The 21,027-nt window shown below is 37.5% G+C and overlaps 1 protein-coding gene across 8 annotated transcripts in view; it reads right to left on the bottom strand.

Annotated features, from left to right (window-relative positions):
• Nucleotides 1–21,027, bottom strand: part of LOC134756134 (uncharacterized) — a 142,654-nt gene that overhangs the window by 3,264 nt on the left and 118,363 nt on the right. For 7 of the 8 annotated variants that reach the window (XR_010129106.1, XM_063692960.1, XM_063692958.1 and 4 more), the window contains 7 exons: nt 18,173–18,354; nt 4,132–4,269; nt 2,338–2,449; nt 1,431–2,087; nt 1,203–1,314; nt 960–1,003; nt 146–491 (listed from right to left, as the gene is read on the bottom strand). Coding sequence is in view for 7 of the 8 variants with exons in the window: in XM_063692960.1 (XP_063549030.1) it covers nt 146–491; nt 960–1,003; nt 1,203–1,314; nt 1,431–2,087; nt 2,338–2,449; nt 4,132–4,269; nt 18,173–18,354 (1,591 nt within the window). In the remaining variant the exon portion in view is untranslated. Of the gene's footprint in view, nt 1–145; nt 492–959; nt 1,004–1,202; nt 1,315–1,430; nt 2,088–2,337; nt 2,450–4,131; nt 4,270–7,238; nt 7,364–18,172; nt 18,355–21,027 lie in introns of those variants that run through there. The other variant, XM_063692962.1, reaches the window with a different exon arrangement.

Here is a 21,027-nt window from a genome sequence, read left to right as displayed (position 1 = left end):
ATGGATACGTCTCTAAAGTTTAAAGCATACTCCATACTTAGCAAATCGAGCATTTAATTTTTATAAAACTCGTAGCTGTAAAACTTTAAATTTGACTCGGTCATAAAATCAGACAACTATAAAATTGAGGTTAATCCGTTCTTACCGTTTGTATTGGGGTATTTCCTCCGCCAACACATCCTTCAAAATCTTCGGCGATGGACTCTTCGATCTACTTCCATTCATGTGAACATCATCAGAACTGACACTCAAAGATGGCTTCAATTCCTTCATTGGAACTTCCTTATCTTCGTTATTTTCCTTCTCAACCCTTATATCTCCATCTACTTCATCTACGCTGTCTTCCATTTTAGATTTGGATGTCAGCGTGTCGAAGAGAGATGATGTGCTTTTGGATGAGAGTCGTTTTTGGATGGCCTCTGGTGAATACGGGTTGTTTGGCATTTCGACGTAGTTTTGCCATTTCTTGCGCTCTCGGTAGGCTATGGATCCTGGAATAGTTTTTTAATTAGAAAACAAATCAGTAAGCAAGAGATCCCACAAACGGATAACTCGCCTTTGCCTCGTCTTAATGTAAGTATGTCTGGCATGTCTGCTATGTAAAGTCGCCATCAGATATATCGGAGCGGCCGAGGCGCTCACAAATATCTGAACACGCCTCTATTGCCAAGGTGTTAGAGTGCGTGTTCAGATATTTGTGAGCGCCTCGGCCGCTCCGATATATCTGATGGCGACTGTACCTGTCTACTTGTTTTATGCAATAAAGTATTTGTTACTTACTTATAAATTATCCAAACAACAAACAGTATGTTATGGATATTATTTTAATTAAGTGAATATCTTAAATATTAATTCTTCCATATCAAGCAAGTTTCCGTTTCCTTATTTACCAAGGGATAAAGAAAAAAAAACAGTATCATTACTCATACACCGAAGAAACTTATTAAATCACGATTTACCTGGTATGAGGCCATCTTCATGATCAGTATCACGCGTTGGGATCCTACAAAAAAAGGTAATTCCTTAAGTATACAATAATTACCTATAAATATGTAATCATATATTGAAGGATGCTAAAAATATCTTCATGCCCTCTTACGCTTTACAACAGAGTCATATTCAGGGCTATAACATTAACATATGCATCGACGTAAACACGATAAAAATTACAACTACAATATAAGAAGGAATATTTCTCTTACTGTTGTGAGTCGTCATCGAAATGCTTTCTTCGAAGACTGTCGGCATATCTTTGCACAGGGAGTGTCACTGTTTCTTCATCTTCTCTTTCTCGCTCGTGACGACTCAATGTGTCTGAAAAATTATATATCATCAAATATTATAGTGATGTAACTTATTTTTATCTTACGATCTTTCACATTATATTAGTAATGCGTTGGACATTACGTTGCTGATAAGTTGAAACTTACTTTTATTATTAGTCTTGGTTCCATTTGTGAAAACTTCATCATTTTCTTTCGTCTTCAGTTCTTCAATATATGCATCGACGTTACCGTTCAATATTGTCCTGTGTATTTCTTCCTTTAATGCGAATTCCGCTTTGGTCAATGGTCCACTATCCATACCAACGATTAGTACCGATTCATCATCTAATTTGCCATTGACATTACCGTTTATTTTCTCTCCATTTACATTGTAACCCTTGACTTCGTTATTGACAACGTCAACTAGTTTATTTTTCATATATTCCATTTCGTCTATCTTTTCAAAATCGTCTGAACCGTCTATGATAGTTAAACTGTCAGGTTCAAAGTCAAGTTCCTCAATGCTAGGTGCTCCTCCTATAACGTGTTTAGATTCCAGTACTTTTTTTATGTCACTTTTGTAGTCTATTTCTTCTGGTTCATCGTCAGATGCGTTGTCTGATAGATCGGTGGTATCGTCAGCGTCTCTGTCGCCTATCATGGCTTTGTATTCACCATTTGAATTAGGAACGAGCATAGGAACTGGTACGGACTGTATTGTTTTGATCTTCTTTTTCTGGAATAGCCAGTTCTCCTCCCATGTACCATCAATGGATTGTATCTCGCTGCCGGATACTTCGTCGAAATCGCGGTCGCCATTTTCTGTAAAAGTAAGAACAAAAACCATAAGTGTTTCATAAACATGATTATTAGAAGAGCTTTCTTTATTTTTTGTGTTATAATCTATCCTTAAAGTAAAGGTTAGATTGTGTTTATGAAGATGATTGTCATTATTATTAGACCAGAGTTTAAGGTTAAAAGTTTTCTGGTGCTTGGGTCGTTGGAATCGACATTATTTTTATAACTCTGACGAACTCTAATTGAATTGATATTTACTCTAAAAATAATTTACCCGTGTGTTGTATTTCTTCACTGAAGTCTGGGAAAGGCACTCGTCTCGGCAGATCTACTGTTTCCTCTGTAGCCCCTTCCTCCCAGTCGGAGGCCTCATCTTCTTCGCGCAGCTGAAATGTTTCAGGAGATTCTATCAAATAAGCTCTATTTGACATCTAAAGCTACCAGACATAGATCTTGTTTATGTAATTTAAGCATGTCCTTTTAAACTGAGAGCGTAACTTTGATTGAATTTAATGGGAGCGGTTTATTGAAAACGGGTTCGTGTGACTTAAGAGTCCCCGGCAAGCTCGGCCGAATTGCACCTTCCCATACAAACGTAGTTCCGCTCTCATTTTAAAACTACGTGTTGGATTGTAATGAAACTTTGCACATACAATAACATGAGGTATGCCTAGGTCTGAAATTAGTTTATATAGCTCCAGTTTATAAAACAAACGAATTAGAGCAAAAACAAGTTTTGTATGAAAAACTTTAAAAAAAAAAATCATTTATTTCAGAAAACATAGGTTCCATAATATGGTTAGTAACTCTTTAATTAAGAACTATGTTAGAAAATAAACTTAAATTAACTTAAATTCGCTGTATTTTTTTTATTTATGGTATCTGAAGCTTACAGACATAGATATACCTTATCCTATTGTAAGTACAAAGTTCCAGCGTAATCTAGCTAGTCGTTTTAAAATGAGAGCGGAACTACGTTTGTATGGAGAACCGAGCTTGCTGGAGACCCTTAATTGCGACGTTTTGAGATAGTTTTCCATGGTCATGATTTTAGTAAGTTGCATTGAAAACGCTAAAGTGTAGGATAGTCAGATAGGGCACTTTCTCTTATCATACAGAATGTGTTGTGTTCATGACATGACGTATTCGTGATTCGTTGTTGTGATATTTCACAACAATCCAGCCCATGTTAGCTCTTATGTGTCATGAGGGCGAGGGTGATAAAATATTTGGGCGTTTTCTTAGTAGTTTGCTTTCATTTATCTAGCTGGATATGGATGGTAACGACGAAATGGACAGAGTAAAGAAGTGTAGGAATCCTCAAGGGCCCTCCACACTCGTGCGCGAATCGCGGCGCGAAGCCGCGAACGCGAGTGTGGAGTCTAGTTCGCTAATCAGCGTCGAAATCGACTCCACACTCGCGTTCGCTGCTTCGCGTCGCGTAGTCTGGAGCGGGCTACATAGCTATAACTATAAAAAACTCCCGCAAACATATTGAAATTATTTTAAACGGGCTACTCACGTATTATAAGTCGAATAGCAAGCTAGATACATTATTAAGAAACATATGCTTAAAATGAGAGAATAATTTATTCCCTATCTTGTAACAACATATAAAAAAAAAAGTAATAGTATTGTATAATTGAACATACTCCTTAACTCAAAAAAATCTTTTTAATTTAAGATTAGTAGTTAAGTTCTGTAAATATTGCATGTCTTTTTAATGAAATAAACAGTTTTTTTTTTAAATAAACGCTCGGAATGTTTCGTTCCGTTTTTGAGAATCTTCGACTGCAACACCGACGGCACGACTGCACTGTCTACTGATCTACTAATCGCATTTGATTTAATAACACGTGAGTAACCTGTTTAAAATCATTTTAATAATCTACAGAACTGTTATAGTTAAGAGCGTATCGTATACCTAATCGCTTTTACTTTTATTAATCTGCCAAACTGCAAGACAGTTTGTTGGCAGAGGGGACTCCCTTAAAACAGATGGGTAGTCTTAGCTAATTACATACTAAGTACATAGCCTACTTAGGTACATCTTAGTGTTCGTACTCACCGGAGGGCTTATGTCTCTGGTATGCCTGGTGTTAAGAGATCTTGGCGAAGATCGATCTGATGGTGATGGGCTGGCGCTGGCTGAGTGGATCCCGCTACTTCGGCCTCCGGATCCTTCCGTCTGGTAGCGCTCGATCACCTGTAGGCAAAAGGTTCAAGATAAAATTGGTTTCAGTTGTTATCTCTATGTCATGGTGTCTCGCTGTAAAGTAGAGCAGTGGTCTCCAGAATTTTTGACCAGAGGGCATCCGGCTCTCCTACTATCTTTTCGAAGGCAGGAAGGAGATTTGATATCCTTATCTTATGTAAGGTGAATGTGGTGGGGAAGACCGTCTATCAGGTAAGACAGTGTACAAGCTGTTTCGTCGCTGCGCACTCATGTTTTGTACTTATAGAAGGTCGGTAGAGCAGGAGCGAAGCTTTTCCTTTCTGACTGTGTCTTAGCGAGGCACCTACGTATTAAGAGAGTTCTTATTTAACGTACCTCCGATTCTTTACACGAGAGCTCACAACTAAAAATTTTATATGCCGGTCTTCCCCACAGCTTAGAGAAAGAGGTACTATGTAGAGAATACGGGCAGAAAATTCTGCGTAACTTGCCATGGTGAATTAGCATCAGTTACTGAATAGTTTAGTTGAGTTTACACAGTTTCTAAAGGGGCCAGTCACCAGTCCACCGGACGATATCAGCCTGTTAGTTAGAACAAAAATTTGACAGTTCCGAACAACTGACAGGCCGATATCGTCCGGCGGACTGGTAATCAGTGAGCCCCTTGAAGCTTAATACCTCATGAACTAGAAGCGAGGGAATATTAAAGTTCAGGCCGATGACAGATTGAAACAACTTGGTAAGGGGCCCACTGACTATCAGTCCGCCGGACGATATGGGCCTGTCAGTTGTTCGGAACTGTCAAATTTTTGTTCTAACTGACAGGCCGATATCGTCCGGCGGACTGATAGTCAGTGGGCCCCTTTATAGTAGCAGTGGTCGTTATAAGGGTCAAACACAAAACTGTGTTCACGTCTTTCTCGTCGCCCAAAAGTTAAGGGCTATCCCTTATCCACATGAAAAGGTACTCCTTTTATTTGGATAAGTATGCTAAAATGTACAGTTCTGACGAACACACAAGTTTTCTCTCCGGTGGACAATAGTTAACAGCTTGTGGGCATGTATAGGTAGGTAATGATTTTATCATACTTATCCAAATAAAAGGAGTACCTTTTCACGTGAACAAGGGTTAAATAAGAAAAGAAGTGATCACAGTTTTGTGTTGACCCATAAGCCATTTATTGTGCTCAATAACTGCTATTGTAGTATTGTTACAATTAGCTCCATGCATGAATTTATTTTTATTTTTGGATTCATAATTTATATCGTTGGAACACCGGAAATGATAAAAATACTTTTGTAAACCTTAACATTATTTTATTAAAAAATATTTAAAATGTTGAAAATTTTTGAGCGGTTGAAACGCTCATAATTTTTGGCGCGAATTCGACAGAGCGTGATGACGTCACACGTTGGGCGGCCCAACTGACGTTTGCTACTAATGACACTAATCTGTCGAACGCGTGACGTCACGTGGCGTTTCGAGCGTTTCGCTCACTAGCTTTTCGCGGGCAAATTTTTGTAGTTTTTATTTATAATTTTAAGTAATTAAATGGTAATTTAAAAACGGAAATGCATTTGTAACATGATATAACGGTAACAAACATCCGAATAAAACATATTTCGTTCAAATATAAACTTCATGCATGAGGCTAATTATACAGAAATTGAGGTACAAACGGCTATAACTAATAATGAAGGATGATAACGCAGAACTTTGATACAAAAGGTTACAGAGATCAATTATAAACAGATAATTAAGATTTATAGATGCGTAATTACAAGTTAACAGCACTATGATGATTGTCAAGGAATTATGTTGTACCGACAATGCCCTTTGAATATTGTATACTGTACAGTCGCCATCAGATATATCGGAGCGGCTAAGGCACTCACAAATATCTGAACACGTCTCTATTGTCAGGGCGTTAGGTAGAGTGCGTGTTTAGATATTGTGAACACCTCGGCCGCTCCCATATATCTGATGGTGACTGTACAAGACAATAGGCTTGATGACACGTTTTATTGATGGTTAGAGGTTTTACGTACCCACTCGCTTTATTTTTTTGAACCTTAATAATTTAACAAGCTTTTATTGAGCAAAGTCAAATAGTACAGTCGCCATCAGATATATCGGGGCGGCCAAGGTGTTCACAATATCTGAACACGCACTCTAACGCCTTAACAATAGGGCGTGTTCAGATATTTGTGAGAGCCTTGACCTCTCCGATATATCTGATGGCGACTGTACCACACAGATAAATGTTACTTATATATGTTCATGCAAAGTTTCATTTAATTTAAGCATCACCATCTTCCTCGCGTTATCCCGGCTTTTTGCCTCGGCTCATAGGAGCCTGGGGTCCGCTTGGCATCTAATCTCGAGAATTGGCGTAGGCACTAGTTTTTACGAAAGCGACTTTCATCCCAGAGGGGAAAACTAAGCCTTGTTGGGATTAGTTCGGTTTCCTTACGGTTCCTTCACCGAAAAGCGACTAGTAATTATCAAATGATATTTCGTACATAAGTTCCGAAAAACTCATTGGTACGAGCCGGTGTTTGAATTTGAACCCGCGAGTCGCGACCTCCGGATTGAAAGTCGCACGCTCTTACCGCTAGGCCATCAGCGCTTAATGTAATTTAAGCATGTCGCTAAAATTAGAGCGTCACTTCGATTGTATTCATACAGAAACGGGTTTTTTTATACTACATCGGTGGCAAACAAGCATACGGCCCGCCTGATGTTAAGCAGTCTCCGTAGCCTATGTACTCCTGCAACTTCAGAGAGTTACATGCTCGTGGCCGACCCTAACACCTCCCACCCTCGTTGAGCTCTGGCAACCTTACTCACCGGCAGGAACACAACACTGTAAGTAGGGTTGTGTAGTAGGGTAGTGTTATTTGGCTGAGGTTTTCTGTAAAGTGGGTTCGTCTGTGACTCTAAATTAGCACACAACACACACAATTTCTAGCAACCGTTCAACAAACCAACTAAAAACCTTAACATCATATCCTTCAGGAAAGCTGACAATCCCGCTGAAGAAGTTGTACATTTCCACAGGATTTTACCACTTAATCCCCGGATTACGGACCGGAGCGGCCGGGATGGACACCGGTTGTGCACTGGATTAAATGCATTGTCACGTGTTGATATTAACCCGTTAGGAATAGGGTTGACACTACTGATGTGCCGCAGGAAAATTTCCATAATTGCGAAACTTCCACATGGAAAAATTTCGGAAACTGCTTATATTTCTGTATAGGAATCGAAAGTTTCAATTTGACACGCTGATAATATATAGTCTTAATCTTCTTAAACTACTTTTTCGTCGAAGACGGTAATCTGTTAAACAAAAGCCATTGTCTCTTTTGTGCGAACTGTCGGCCTTTGTGTGCCATTGTGTGTTGGCGCGTGCCACGGTGCGTTCGGCGCTCACACACAATGACACACAATTGACACAATGGCCTAGCGCTCACATAAAAGAGACAATGGCTTTTGTTTAACAGATTACCGTCTTAGACGAAAAAGTCGTTTGAGAAGGTGAAGACTATACTTAGCTAAGGGTGATATTCTAGTTTTCTCAATCCTCAGCTATTTAGGGTAATAAGTAATAGACAAATATTATTTTAATATTTTTCGCTATTAAAATGAAAATCTATTAGAAATACTCATATCATAATATATAGTAAAGATCTATCTCATAAAACGACCATTTTCGTATTTAATAAAATGTAAAAAAACACGGCAAATGTTAATTAACTGTCTAACAACAAAAATCCACTATCTGACAAAAAACTGTCATTTTATTCGAATTTAAACTATCGTGAGACATATTAACTTAACTAACTTAGCGGTTTCGCGCGAGTGACTTAAAATACGTAAAACTGCTAAGTTAATATTGTCTTCGGTTACCGCGATAGTTACTCATGAAATAAAACTATGAAAAACGGATTATATCGCGTATATTGAATTTATAATACATCCCGACGTTTCGAACTCTTTACAGCGTTCGTGGTCAACGGGTGACTGAGGAAAAATTACAAAGTGCAAAAATACCCACATACTAAAATAATGAACAATCATAGACTACAAACTTTAAGGCTGGTTGTACATGCAAAATCGGTTCATAAGGCTAGTTATACACTATAATTATTTTTCAAGTAAAGATATATATATAAGGTATATACGCGAAAAAAAAAAAAAAAAAAAACTACGCCGGCTCCAACCCTACACCACGGACCCGAGAAAATTTAATTCCCTCCTAAATTGTAGGAGGGTATCCCAATATGGGACCGGCAACAAACTCGGCGGGACACATCTTTTCAAAACATCAGAATAGTTAGTTAAGTTAATTAATTATTAGTCATTTAATTATTAGTTAACAAGATACTAATACTCATCAAAGTCAAGAACACACATACATAGGTGTTATGTGATTTAAGTGTTATTATTAAGAATTATGTCATGGCGGTGAAAGGGTTGTAGGTACTACGAAATACTTCCACAGGTGCCGTGAAGGTTTTTCTAATGATTTCATAATGGTCATTACACAAATCATGAGTGCACATCGTACGGTTGCAAGCTCGCTATCAAATATTACTCAACTATTTGAGGATTAGTAAATGATAGGCCATACATATTCATAATTAAACAAACATTACAGTAGGTATTTACATTTGACATTATGTCAATAGGTAGTTTAGCACCAGATGCGTTAAAAGATTTCAAACTCAAGATTAATGATCGTTAAAGGGCGTATATATAGGTAGGTAATCTATTATTGCTTAATAATAAACAAAGTATTTATTTATCTGAAGCAGTTGATGATGGGTTAAAAAAGAACCCACAAGGTTAAAAAACCGGCTAAGTGAGGCCGGACACGCGCACGGAGGGTTCCGTACCATTACGCTAAAAATGGCAAATAAAATCACGTTTGTTGTATTGGGAGCCCCACTTAAATATTTTTTTATTCTGTTTTTAGTATTTGTTGTTATAGCGGCAACAAAAATACATCATCTGTGAAAATTTCAACTGTCTAGCTATCCCGGTTCATGAGATACAGCCTGGTGACAGACGGACTGATAGCGGAGTCAGTAATAGGGTCCCGTTTTTACCCTTTGGGTACAGAACCCTAAAAAGATAAGAGCTAAACTCTTGTCGAAAAAATAAATATCTAGCAATAAACTGAAAATAAAACTTCACTTACGGAAAGAACATACGCTATAACATATAACATAACAATTGAGCCATACATTAATAACGAAAGAGACACCTCCATATTGAGATTCTAATACCACTTCGCGCAAAAAACCTCACTGTAAAATAACCTCACTCAAAACGCACGCACTTGATACACTTTTGCCGGCAAATTAAAAAAAAATATTGCGCCGCGAATGCGTTGCGATAAAATGGCGTCCGCGGCACAATTATCATAATTATGCATTAATACTTACCATTTCTTCATAAACACCAATTTGTTTGTACCTATCGCGCTGAAAGTCCACCGTTATCTGCGCTTTATCTGAGATAGTCAGCAGGACTTGTGATAGTTATCTAAAAATCACTTTTGTCTTGTGGATTGAACGGTATACGGATCTTTCGTTATCTATTTAAATTGAAGGCCTCTTTCCCGGATGTTTTTAAGTTTATTTTTTTATGAAATTTAAGTATTTTGTTCGAAATTAAAACTACTCCAAACTGAATACTAGATATTTAGTTTCTACTATCTTACTATGGTTCTTTCTACTTCTATTACATGTACCTACTGCAACGGAATAGTACATTTCGATGCTAGTGCGGAAAGTAGGTCATTATTTTTTATAAATATAAGACACACAAATAATCGTAAATAACGATATTTAGGTAATAATAGTACAATGTTTTATATTTACAATTGTTTCTGTCTTATAAAACATGCATTTGAAAAAAAAACTTTCATTGAAGTGGGTTCAATAATAATAACAAAATCCATTCTAGTCGAATAAAAGCAAAAAACACCTCTTCATAATGTCAATGTCAATGATGTCACAGAATTAATAATATAAGAGTTTCGAATTCCTTACTTCTTGTTTTTCTTATTTTTTCGCAACTGTATTAAAAAACGTCGTTCGATACACGTGCGGAAATGTCATTCTTCAATCGTCCCGATATCTCGGTACTCGTGAAGTAATGACATACTTTCCGCACTAGCATCGAAATGTACTATTCTTATCAGATTATTTCAGTTCCTTACTTTCAAAGCAAGGTTGTGGGGCATTCATCTATTTTATTGCCTTTTAATCCACTCTTTAAATGCGTGTATCATGCAAAATTGATAAGTTTAATTAAATTCATTGTACAAGGTTCTTACGCTCTAAAGGTAATCCAGTTTAATTCATGTGCATATAAAAATGCAATAATTAGGTAGGTATTAAAGATCCTTCACCTTTTATTGAAATCCAATTTCTTTAACAGGTGTTAACTTCAGAACATGCATCATGATGTTCACATGATGAATAAACGACAAAAAATAGCGCGAAATCATTCCACAAAAACGTATAAAACATTTAAGTATCATAGAAAAATTTCGTTCACGCGATTTGGGAATCCACTAGATACACTTTGGCAGCGCCACCTACCAGGAACCAGGAACTAACGAAGAAAAAGGATACCGTCAACCGGAGTGAATAGGGAACCTAAAACATCATTGGTTTTTATGCCTATTAACTCCTTCTTCCCTTTTCAGTCCGCTTGACGGTACCATGTAAAACTAAGTCTGTCAAATACACCGCTTATGGTTCGTATAACTCAGCTAAGCACGACATTAATTGAGATAGAACCTCGTAGAAATCACCGAACGGATACTGTTCCGGTTTCCACTAATCTAATTAACAGATTGATATCCGACGGATGCTTTGCCCATAATTTTACTGCACGATCTCTAGTTCTCTAGCATCTATCTGTGTCTATTTTAATGTGATTTTGTATTAGTAAAACATAGCGCCCTGTTTCTGATTATACCAACAGTGTTATCTATAAATAATTTTAATTATGGTTGTTAAAATTTCGTCTGTGTTTGATTAAGGATCCAGGCCGAATTTTTTAGTCAGAATCCACGTCTCTCAGTCAAAACGATCCGGCTGTTTTTATAGATATTACCCTCATAACAGGTCATGGACTATTTAACAAACATCTTTTTATAACAGGTGTCACAGACAGTCCCCTATGCAGAGGATGCATGGAGACAGAAGAAACAGCCTCTCACGTGGTGCTGGAGTGCAGCGGAGTGGCCCCATACAGGGCAAAACATCTCGGATCCCCGAAAGACCTCCCCGAGGTACTCAACATCAAAGGTTTGATAGGTTTCCTCGAGGAGCTGGGCTGGCAGGACTAGCCCACCCCCATGTCACGCAAAATAGGCGCCAGTCGTCGAGTTGCGGAAAATCGCCCGAACTACAATACAATACAATAGATATTACCTTTGCCTGATAATATCTAATAAATACTGATTATGTCATTCACTACTCATATCATAGGTAATCGAAAGATTTACCTACCAATTAAGATGTCTTAACTATACATACAATGATATTATTTATATAACTATAGATAGGTACCTAGTACCTAGTAGTACCTAGGTACTCATACATAAGTATGTATTAAATAAATATTAAATAAATAAATAAGGAGCACAAAAAATACTTCCATATTTATTTTTATACCTACGAAAAAATCTGTTATTTTTAATTAATTTTCTTATTCCATTCATCTTTGTAAAGTTGTATAATGAATGTTCCAGTTTGATAAGAAGTGTCATAGGGTTAAGTGTGTCCCTACCTAGTTTGATCTATGAAACCCTGGTTGAAAAATTAAGTACAAGAGTAGAAAAAGCCCTAGGTCTATTTTAAGAATAACTTTTTTTGAACTTTACCATGGCATAATACTTTCCTCCAACTATCTACTTTTAGCGTGTCTATCTTGTTCGGCCTTCAAGTAAGGCCGCTTCCCCACTTGGCGGCGCGGTATCGGTGCAGTACACAGTATTTCTTCCTGATTGGCGCGCCTGCGACTCCGCCAATCAGGAAGAAATACTGCGTACTGCACCGATACCGCGCCGCCAAGTGGGGAAGCGGCCTTAGTCTCATTTGGTTATCAGCGAGTATTTATGCTATAGATAAAGTCGTTACTATCAGCCGCAGATTGATCGATTTATTTATGTGATGAACGAAGAAATGCATAATTTATCTGCAATCAAGTCGCTATTTTATTGGAAAATGCCATTTTTAGGGTCCCGTACCGAAAGGGTAAAAACTATTATTAAGACTCCGCTTGTCCGTTTGTCTGTCCTTCTGGCTGTCTGTCTGTCACATGGATGTATCTCATGAACCGTGATAGTCTAGCTATTGAAAGTTCTTCTTCTAGCAGTTGAAATTCTCACAGATGATGTATTTCTGTTGGGCTTCATACCACACAACCACCACATACCACAGGTCTTTTTCAGACGCCATTCGCGGACCGATACGTTTTCGGATCGGACAATGTTAAAAACGCTCTTATCGAGGTTACGATTTATGTTTGAATACTAAACATGAAGTTGGTAGCCCTTAATTTACGTTCTTACGTTTAGTTGCAACACTGCTACGGATTCACCTACGTGCTTAATACCTATGTTCCTTCTGATTGTTATAACATAATAATACATAGAACAATTGAGTTCACAGAGTTCACACTCACAATAAAATTCATAATCATGTTAACAACTCTAACGAGTTAGGCGGTTCCCTGAGCCAGAAGGCGAAAAATCTCCTTATATGATCATGTTTTTCTAAAGGGGCCCACTGACTATCAGTCCGCCTGACGATATCGGCCTGTCAGTTGTTCGGAACTGTCAAATTTTTGTTCTAACTGACAGGTCGATATCGTCCGGCGGACTGATAGTCAGTGGGCCCCTTAAGAGGCGTTGATATTCGTAGACGTGGAAAAAATATATGTAGTTCTTGACTATATTATCTTTAATATCATAGCTTCCGATACACGAATTATGACACTTCGCTCGATACAATTAATTCCCAAAGTAACCTCTAACTCGGACTTTTAATCCTACTTTACTCGGTTATTTATTATGTGATACTATAAACAAAAAAAGAAGAAAAAACAATCTTAACTTAAATAGTAATTTCATAGCTTTCGAATTTCGATATTGTAGGGTAACGTTTTTAAAATAAATAAAAATTGACAAAATTCGATCAAAATTGACACTTGGCGCGCATGATCTTTCCCGTTCTTTCTTGCGAAATGTGACAGAGACAGCGGCAAACCGATGGAAGCTCGGTTCTCCATACAAACATAGTTACGCTCTCACTTTAAAACGACTATAGCTAGATTGCTCTGAAACCTGGTAAGGTTAATAAAGGGGCCCACTGACTATCAGTTCGCCGGACTATATCGACCTGTCAGTTAGAACAAAAATTTGACAGTTCCGAACAACTGACAGGCCGATATCGTCCGGCGGACTGATAGTCAGTGGGCCCCTTAAGGTATATCTATGCATGTAATTAGTTTGTCTTCAGAAACCATAGTTAAAAAATACAGCGAAATTAAGTTTTTCATACAAAACTTATTTTTGCTCTATTTAGTTTGTTTTATAAGCTGGAGCTATCTATATAAACTTTAAGTCCCCGGCAAGCTCGGTTCTCTACAAATGTAGTTACGTGACTGGCTAGATTGAAAACTTTGTACTTACAATAGTATAAGGTATGCCTGTATACCAGTTAAAAAAATACAGCGAATTTAAGTTTTTTATACAAAGTTTATTTTTGCTCTATTTCATTTGTGCTTACTTAACTGCGTGAAGCAACACATAGACAGATAGACAAACATACAGAGTTGCTTTCGCATTTATAATACATATTTGTAAAAATATATAGGAAAGTAGGAATTACGATATTCTTTTATCACAGTAAAGTTATTAGATTAATAAACAGTATAAAGATGTATTTGTTTATTTTTTTCCTAATTAATACCTACCTACTAAAGGATGAGTCACGTTAGACCGGGCCGTGTCCGGGCCGGAGCTTCCGGTGCTTACTTTTCTATGACATGACAGGTGATCACGTGATGCCTTCCATAGAAAACGAAGCGCCGGAAGTTCCGGCCCGGACTCGGCCCGGTCTAACGTGAGTCATCCTTTATAGTCTATACCATGATATATAGATTCTAATATTTTAATTTCCTACATTTTTTTCTTTTATAATTTTATTGAACTTTCTCTTTATTATCATAAAAATATGACCTTGAATTACTTTTCCTTTATCATAAGACAAACCTTCACATTAAGAGGTTTGAATGATTCGCGGTTAGTTTCACGGATATATGGACCGTGATACAACAAAATAAAAGGTAATCACGGTCCATATCCCGCGGTCAACATACAAACCTTCACATTATGACGATAATCACTGACTGTTTCCAATTCTTGGCATAAATAAAGCATTTTGACTCAAATATCTTGGTAATTATAATTGCCGTAAGCTTGACTGTGAACTCATAATAATTACTGTTACGAATTTTTAGTCACGGTCAAGTTATGGTCAGTACTGTAACTGTTATGGGGAATATTACGCTAAACTCTGCGTAGGAGGAGCCACTAGCACATTCATAGGGTTGCCTCTCTATCACTCTTTTATATTCGAACGGTAGAGAAGCAGATAACGAAATTTTTTTTTTGCGTTTCGCGGTAGATCCCTGTAAACAAACCGCCTTGATGCATCAATGTGACAGTTATTCGCAAAAAATCGTCAGTGAAAATTTGTCAAAAACTGTTTAAGGCACAGTATGTGTACAAGTTTTAATAAGAAAATAAAATATTTTCTAAAAAAAAAATAATTTGTTCTAATACTTCTAATAGTAACTATTAACGGTGACCATAAAATCCGACTGCCATCTACATCCTAGTGATTAAGCCAGCTAGCATATAAATTCAATAAGCATCAAATAATTATTCTCACGCCATTCGCATGATTCTAGCATATAAATTAAATATACATATTATCTCTCATCGGTGTTCTTTGTCTCCATGAAGTTAAATTGCTAATGGGTCGCGTAAGGGAAAGTCGAAACAGGATTCTAAAGGTGATTGCGAACAGATTTAGCTGCCCCATAATGTGATATTATGGTGTTGGCAGGTCGGTCTACTTTGACCTATGTCAAGTAGGTACTAAGCTTGTAAAAAAATGTAATTAAAAATACTTAGTGTAGGTAACTAATATAGCTTTTAAGTTAATGTAACTAACCATATCTGGACTTTGAAATAAAGATATATTAAATTTAATTAAATACGAATCGTTGCTTACTTTTTCCTTTACTTCAATGTACTGTTATTAATAATTTATCTGTCATACTGTTAGAAGTATTAGAACAAATTAAATTAGTGCGTCGGGGGCGCCTTAGCCTTCAGTAACAAGTGCATATACTTGGAAAATTTCGACCTTTGCCGCTGTGGCCCAGTGGCCGAATGGCACAGGCACCTGCCGCGATAGCAGAGGACGCTGGTTCGATTCCAGCCTGGGGCACTGGAGGCCTTGGTCACTTTTTCTTAGTATATGACATTTATTTAATTTTATCTGTCATATTCAGTAAACGGAAATAAAACAATAATAGCCTATTATAACTGTTTAAGGCATACATGTAACCATTCGTTAGAAGCGTACTTGATCTTAACGTTTCCTACGTCCATAATAGTCACAACAGCCATTGACAAACTCATTCAATTTTGTACTCTATTCCCGTGGAATAAGTTCTAAATTTTCAAACTAAATTTCCCAATTGTTTTGCGTGGTAAACGGTAAACGTCAAAATGAGAGCAATGGGAAAATGGCAAGTAAGCTTAATAATTGAAATCTTTGGCTCAAGTACCGTGACTTCTTCAACGGTAAGTTGTTGAAAGCAACGTATGGCTGAGAAAGTCTTGACATGAAAACGTATAGCAGTTTTATGAAAATTCGCAATGCTATCTGCGAGATATAGAGTAGATAATACAGAGGATAATTTACCCTTAGGTACCTTTTTGTATCTTTACGATATATATTATTTAATTGCGATTTTGACACTTTTATCGGAACTGAACCACCTGTTATTCCGAGTATTAGGAATTTTTAAGTCCCCGGCAAGCTCGGTTCTCCATACAAACGTAGTTACACTCTCATTTTAAAACGACTAGCTAGATTGCCCTGAAACTTTGTACTTACAATGGAATAAGGTATATCTATTATGCCTGTAATTAGTTTATGTACATAATAGCTTTAGATACCATAGTAAAAAAAATACAGCCAATTTAAGTTTTTCAAAACTTGTTTGTGCTCTATTTCGTTTGCTTTATAAACTGGAGCTATATAAACTAATTACAGGCATAGATATACCTCATGTCATTGTATGTGCAAAGTTTTATTACAATCCAACACGTAGTTTTAAAATGAGAACGAAACTCCGTTTGTATGGGAAGGTGAAATTCGGCGGAAGCGCTAAATCAGGAGTTATGGAGAACCAGGGCCACCAGGGGCCTTTGCCCAGCAGTGGAACACTTAAATAGACAAAAAAAAGGTTTTTAGTAATTAGGTACCTAAATCTATAATATTTCTAAAAAGCAATGCTACCTTGTAATTATTTTATTGGTGCAATAAAGAATATTTACTTACTTACTTACTTACTTATTTGTCTATACCTATACCTACCTGACAATTTATTATACTCTGTACTGATATGGTAAGCGACAGAGTATGTATTATAACGGTGTATACATTTGTACACACGAGGCGATATTGTGCGCGCGAGCTGTAAGCGAGCGCACAATAAGAAAGCCGATGTGTGTAATGACCAATGCACACGCGTTTCATACGATGTTTTTCAACACTCAACACACTTGCGAAAAAAAAAGAAACTTTCATATTAATCAAATTTTAATAGTTAAAACAGTTAGTATTGTGTGTTTCATCTGTCATACTCGTACTGCCGGCCGGGCCGCGCACTGCGCAGGCGGTCGGACGCGCCGGTGCCCGACAGTCCGACCAATTAAAAAAGGCTCCCTTTCCATGCATATTATTAGCAATCAGTTAGCTTCTTAACTCAGTCGGATAATATAATGAAAAAACACGAGTGGAATAAGACATTGAAAGAGCACGCGTGTTTAATATCTAGGATCTAGCCAAAAATCGGTGGAATAAAAACGTCGTTCTGAGCAAGTGTGTTGAAAATATAATTATGTCTTTAGACACTAGCATATAGGCTATAGCTATAGGCTAATTTGTGAGGAATGCAAAAACCTTTGTGAGGCAATGGATGACCGTCCGTCCTCAGTTAGTTATTAATATTTCTTTGTATATTGTTTTATTTTGTGTATATACCTCATTTCTTTGAATTTGTGTAAATAAAAAAAAAAATGCTCATACCTAGTCCCAGATTGTATACTGTACCTTGTTTGTATGTATTACTTTCTGTCCTAAATTTCGCAGTGCATTAGTATCTACTGTAATGCTGTGTAAATTTTGTTTAACCAATAAAATAAAATAAAATATGCGCTCGCGCATATATAGCGATCAGAGTGCGAAGTATTATTGCCCTGTCTGTCTCACTCTTATCTCGTGTGTTTCTAAACACATAATAATTTTCTAATTCATAAGTCATGCGGGGCCTGTGGTTCTACTATTCTCTCATATCTTGCGAGAGCTGGCAACGCCGCAGCCTCTTCTACCACTCTTGCTAGCAGTCTTTTCAGCTGCGCGTGAGCATTACTGGCGGAAGGAATTATGGGTTGGAGGGAGATCTGCGATCTCAACTATGCATGGATTACATAGATATGTCTGTCTCACTCTAGCACATGCGCGAAGCGCACATAGCGACTATTGTTACTCTGTCTGTCTCAATGTAGCTCGTGTATCCCTGCCTTAATATTAATCTTACCTTATTAAGAATAGCAGTGGCCAGCAGATCTTCATACGTATCATGCGGCGCTTGAGGTTCAGCCGCATATCTTGCGAGAGCTGGCAACGCCGCAGCCTCTTCGACCACTCTTGCTACCAGTCTCTTCAGCTGCGCGTGAGCATTGCTGGCCGATGGCGCTGCGTCGCGGGTTGGGGGGAGATCTGCGAAAGGAAATCATAATTAAATCAAGGAAACTACATAATGTTGTTGTTTCCTCTCAAGTCTGTTATTTAATAGGAAATATTACGCGAAACTCTGCGTAGGTGGCGCCACTACCACAATCTGAGGGTCTATCGCGAAACAAGAAAATATAAATTTCGTTATTTCTGTCACTCTTGCATATTCGAGCGATAAAGAGGCAGATAGCGAAATTTCAGATTCTATTATCTCTGAAAACTTGTCAAAAACCTGTTAAAGGTACCTGATGTACATATAACACTAAACTCTCGCGTTTTGTACATATTTATAAAGGGGCCCTCTGACTATCAGTCCGCCGGACGATATCGGCCTGTCATTTGTTCGGAACTGTCAAATTTTTGTTCTAACTGACAGGCCGATATCGTCCGGCGGACTGATAGTCAGTGGGCCCCTTTATGATATAATTTCGTGATATAGTCTCGTGTGATCCTTTCATGAAACTCATTTCATTCGTTTCATAAACCCAAACTCGTAGTTTAATGTCTTTCATTATGTAGCAGTCACATAAACTACTATTAGATACTTTTGTGAACATGTACTGTTTCTTTTTTATTGGTGTGCAATAACAAAGAGACATTAAGCATTAGAAAGAGTAATTTGACGTCTGCTAGCACGATTTAATTGAGATCACTGCGTTATCTTATAAATTTAATACTTTTTATGACTTAAACGTTATGATCATTTTTATGATTCTACACTTTCTCATAAATATTTACTAAAAAACTTCTGTCCGTTTACTCTCTCAAATTTTGCACGTCAATACACCGAAGTTACAAACACGACGAAACTTGATCTCATATAACTTTTCCTCAAGCGTGTGCCAATGTCAACACCATTTCACAATATGCATCAAATGCAGAGATTTTATCAATTGGTACCGATCTGAAGATAAAAACATGTGTTACGTACTAAGCAGTAAAGTAATAGGTAAAAGTATTTAGTTGTTAAGATAAAGATACGTGTACTCGTAACATATATTTTACAGTCATTATAGATTACCAGATAATTTATTAGAAAAACATAGATAGCAGTGGTACTACGTAAACGAAATTAATAACTAGCTTAAATCTAAAATAGGCCCTTGAGGCATTGTACCAAATGCTGGCGGCGTTTCCTCGCTGTATCGCAATGCTGATACGTTGTGATAGGAAGCCGCCAGCTCTTCGGTCACCAGTTACGTCAACCAGACGCTTCGCGATTTCTGCAAATAACTTGTGCGCTGGGACCTCATGCACCTAGATTTGACAACTCCAAATGGAATAAAATGATACTCTCTTATAGATTTAGTTGTGATATGTTTTAAGACTTAGGTCTTTTGTAAGTGGCAAGATGTGTTTTGAGTCCCAGCAACGCACATACGCTTGTCGATATTAAATAATTATTAGTATGGATGGATGTTCATCATCAATACTCGTATCATAATCATTTTAACCGCCTGTCGCCCAATGCTGAGAAACTGCATTCCTTAATCTGAGGTCCAAAATGTCCAAGCAAGACAGATAATTCCACGATTGTTTACTACTGTGTACTTAGCAATGTAACATACACTTGAATGGTTTTCTATTATACGTGTTTGAATTGTTGTAACTTTTGTTGCTATATTTAGCTTGTAAAACCAACCAATGTTGGTTTCAATAAGGCCGCCACTACCATTACCGTTTGTGTGTGCTATTTACATGCCATTAATTCTCAATGAAACGATGTTTTGCCTCATTATGTGGGCCATTTGTTTCTGTTAGACGTGAAGAGTTTTTAAGCCTGTACAAGTGATTAATAATGACGTAAATGGAACATTTATTGATGCATAATGTAGTTTGTTATGTTAAAATATTCAAGACGATTTGACAATATGTTGGTCAAAGTATCTGAAGAATCTAAGGGAAAAACGATGAGTCCATTCTTGTTCCACACTTCTTTTTTAGGGTTCCGAAGAGTAAAAACGGGACTATTACTAAGACTTCTCTGTCCGTCTGTCTGTCACCAGGCTGTATCTCATCAACCGTGATAGCTAGACAGTTGAAATTTTCACAGATGATTGCCGCTATAACAACTAATACTAAAAAGTATGGAACCCTCGGTAGGCTAGTCCGACTCGCACTTGTCCGTTTTTTTAATGATATAGGCAAACGAGCAGTCGAATCGCCTGATAGTAAGCAGTCCGGAAATACCCAACTGTCGCCCACTGTATTTCCGGACCGATACGGCCTCCAAACCTTCAAGAAAAGAGCATACGGCAACGCATTTGCAAGCCCTCTGATAATACAGATGTTGATAATATTTTACTATTTGGCGATTCGTGTGCTCTTTTGCCTACTATGCTCGTTTGCTCTTTTTGAAAATATTATCGTGGATAGAATAAGACTAATTCCTAAAAACATTGTCAAATGTAAATCGCAAAGACTTCCGCTAGTAACGAGAAATGTTGTCATCAACCAGAAGTTAACCTATCAACTGAGGCCGATAGTATCAATAATTATGCTTCATCATCTTCCTCGCGTTGTCCCGGCATTTTGCCACGGCTCCATGGAAGTCTGGGGTCTGCTTGGCAACTACTCCCAAGAATTGGCGTAGGCACTAGTTTTTACGAAAGCGACTGCCATCTGACCGTCCAACCCAGAGGGGAAACTAGGCCTTGT

The sequence above is a fragment of the Cydia strobilella genome, chromosome 3, assembly GCF_947568885.1.
Source record: "Cydia strobilella chromosome 3, ilCydStro3.1, whole genome shotgun sequence".
In the NCBI taxonomy this organism is placed as follows: Eukaryota; Metazoa; Arthropoda; class Insecta; order Lepidoptera; family Tortricidae; genus Cydia; species Cydia strobilella.
This window is presented reverse-complemented; position numbering and strand designations above follow the sequence as displayed.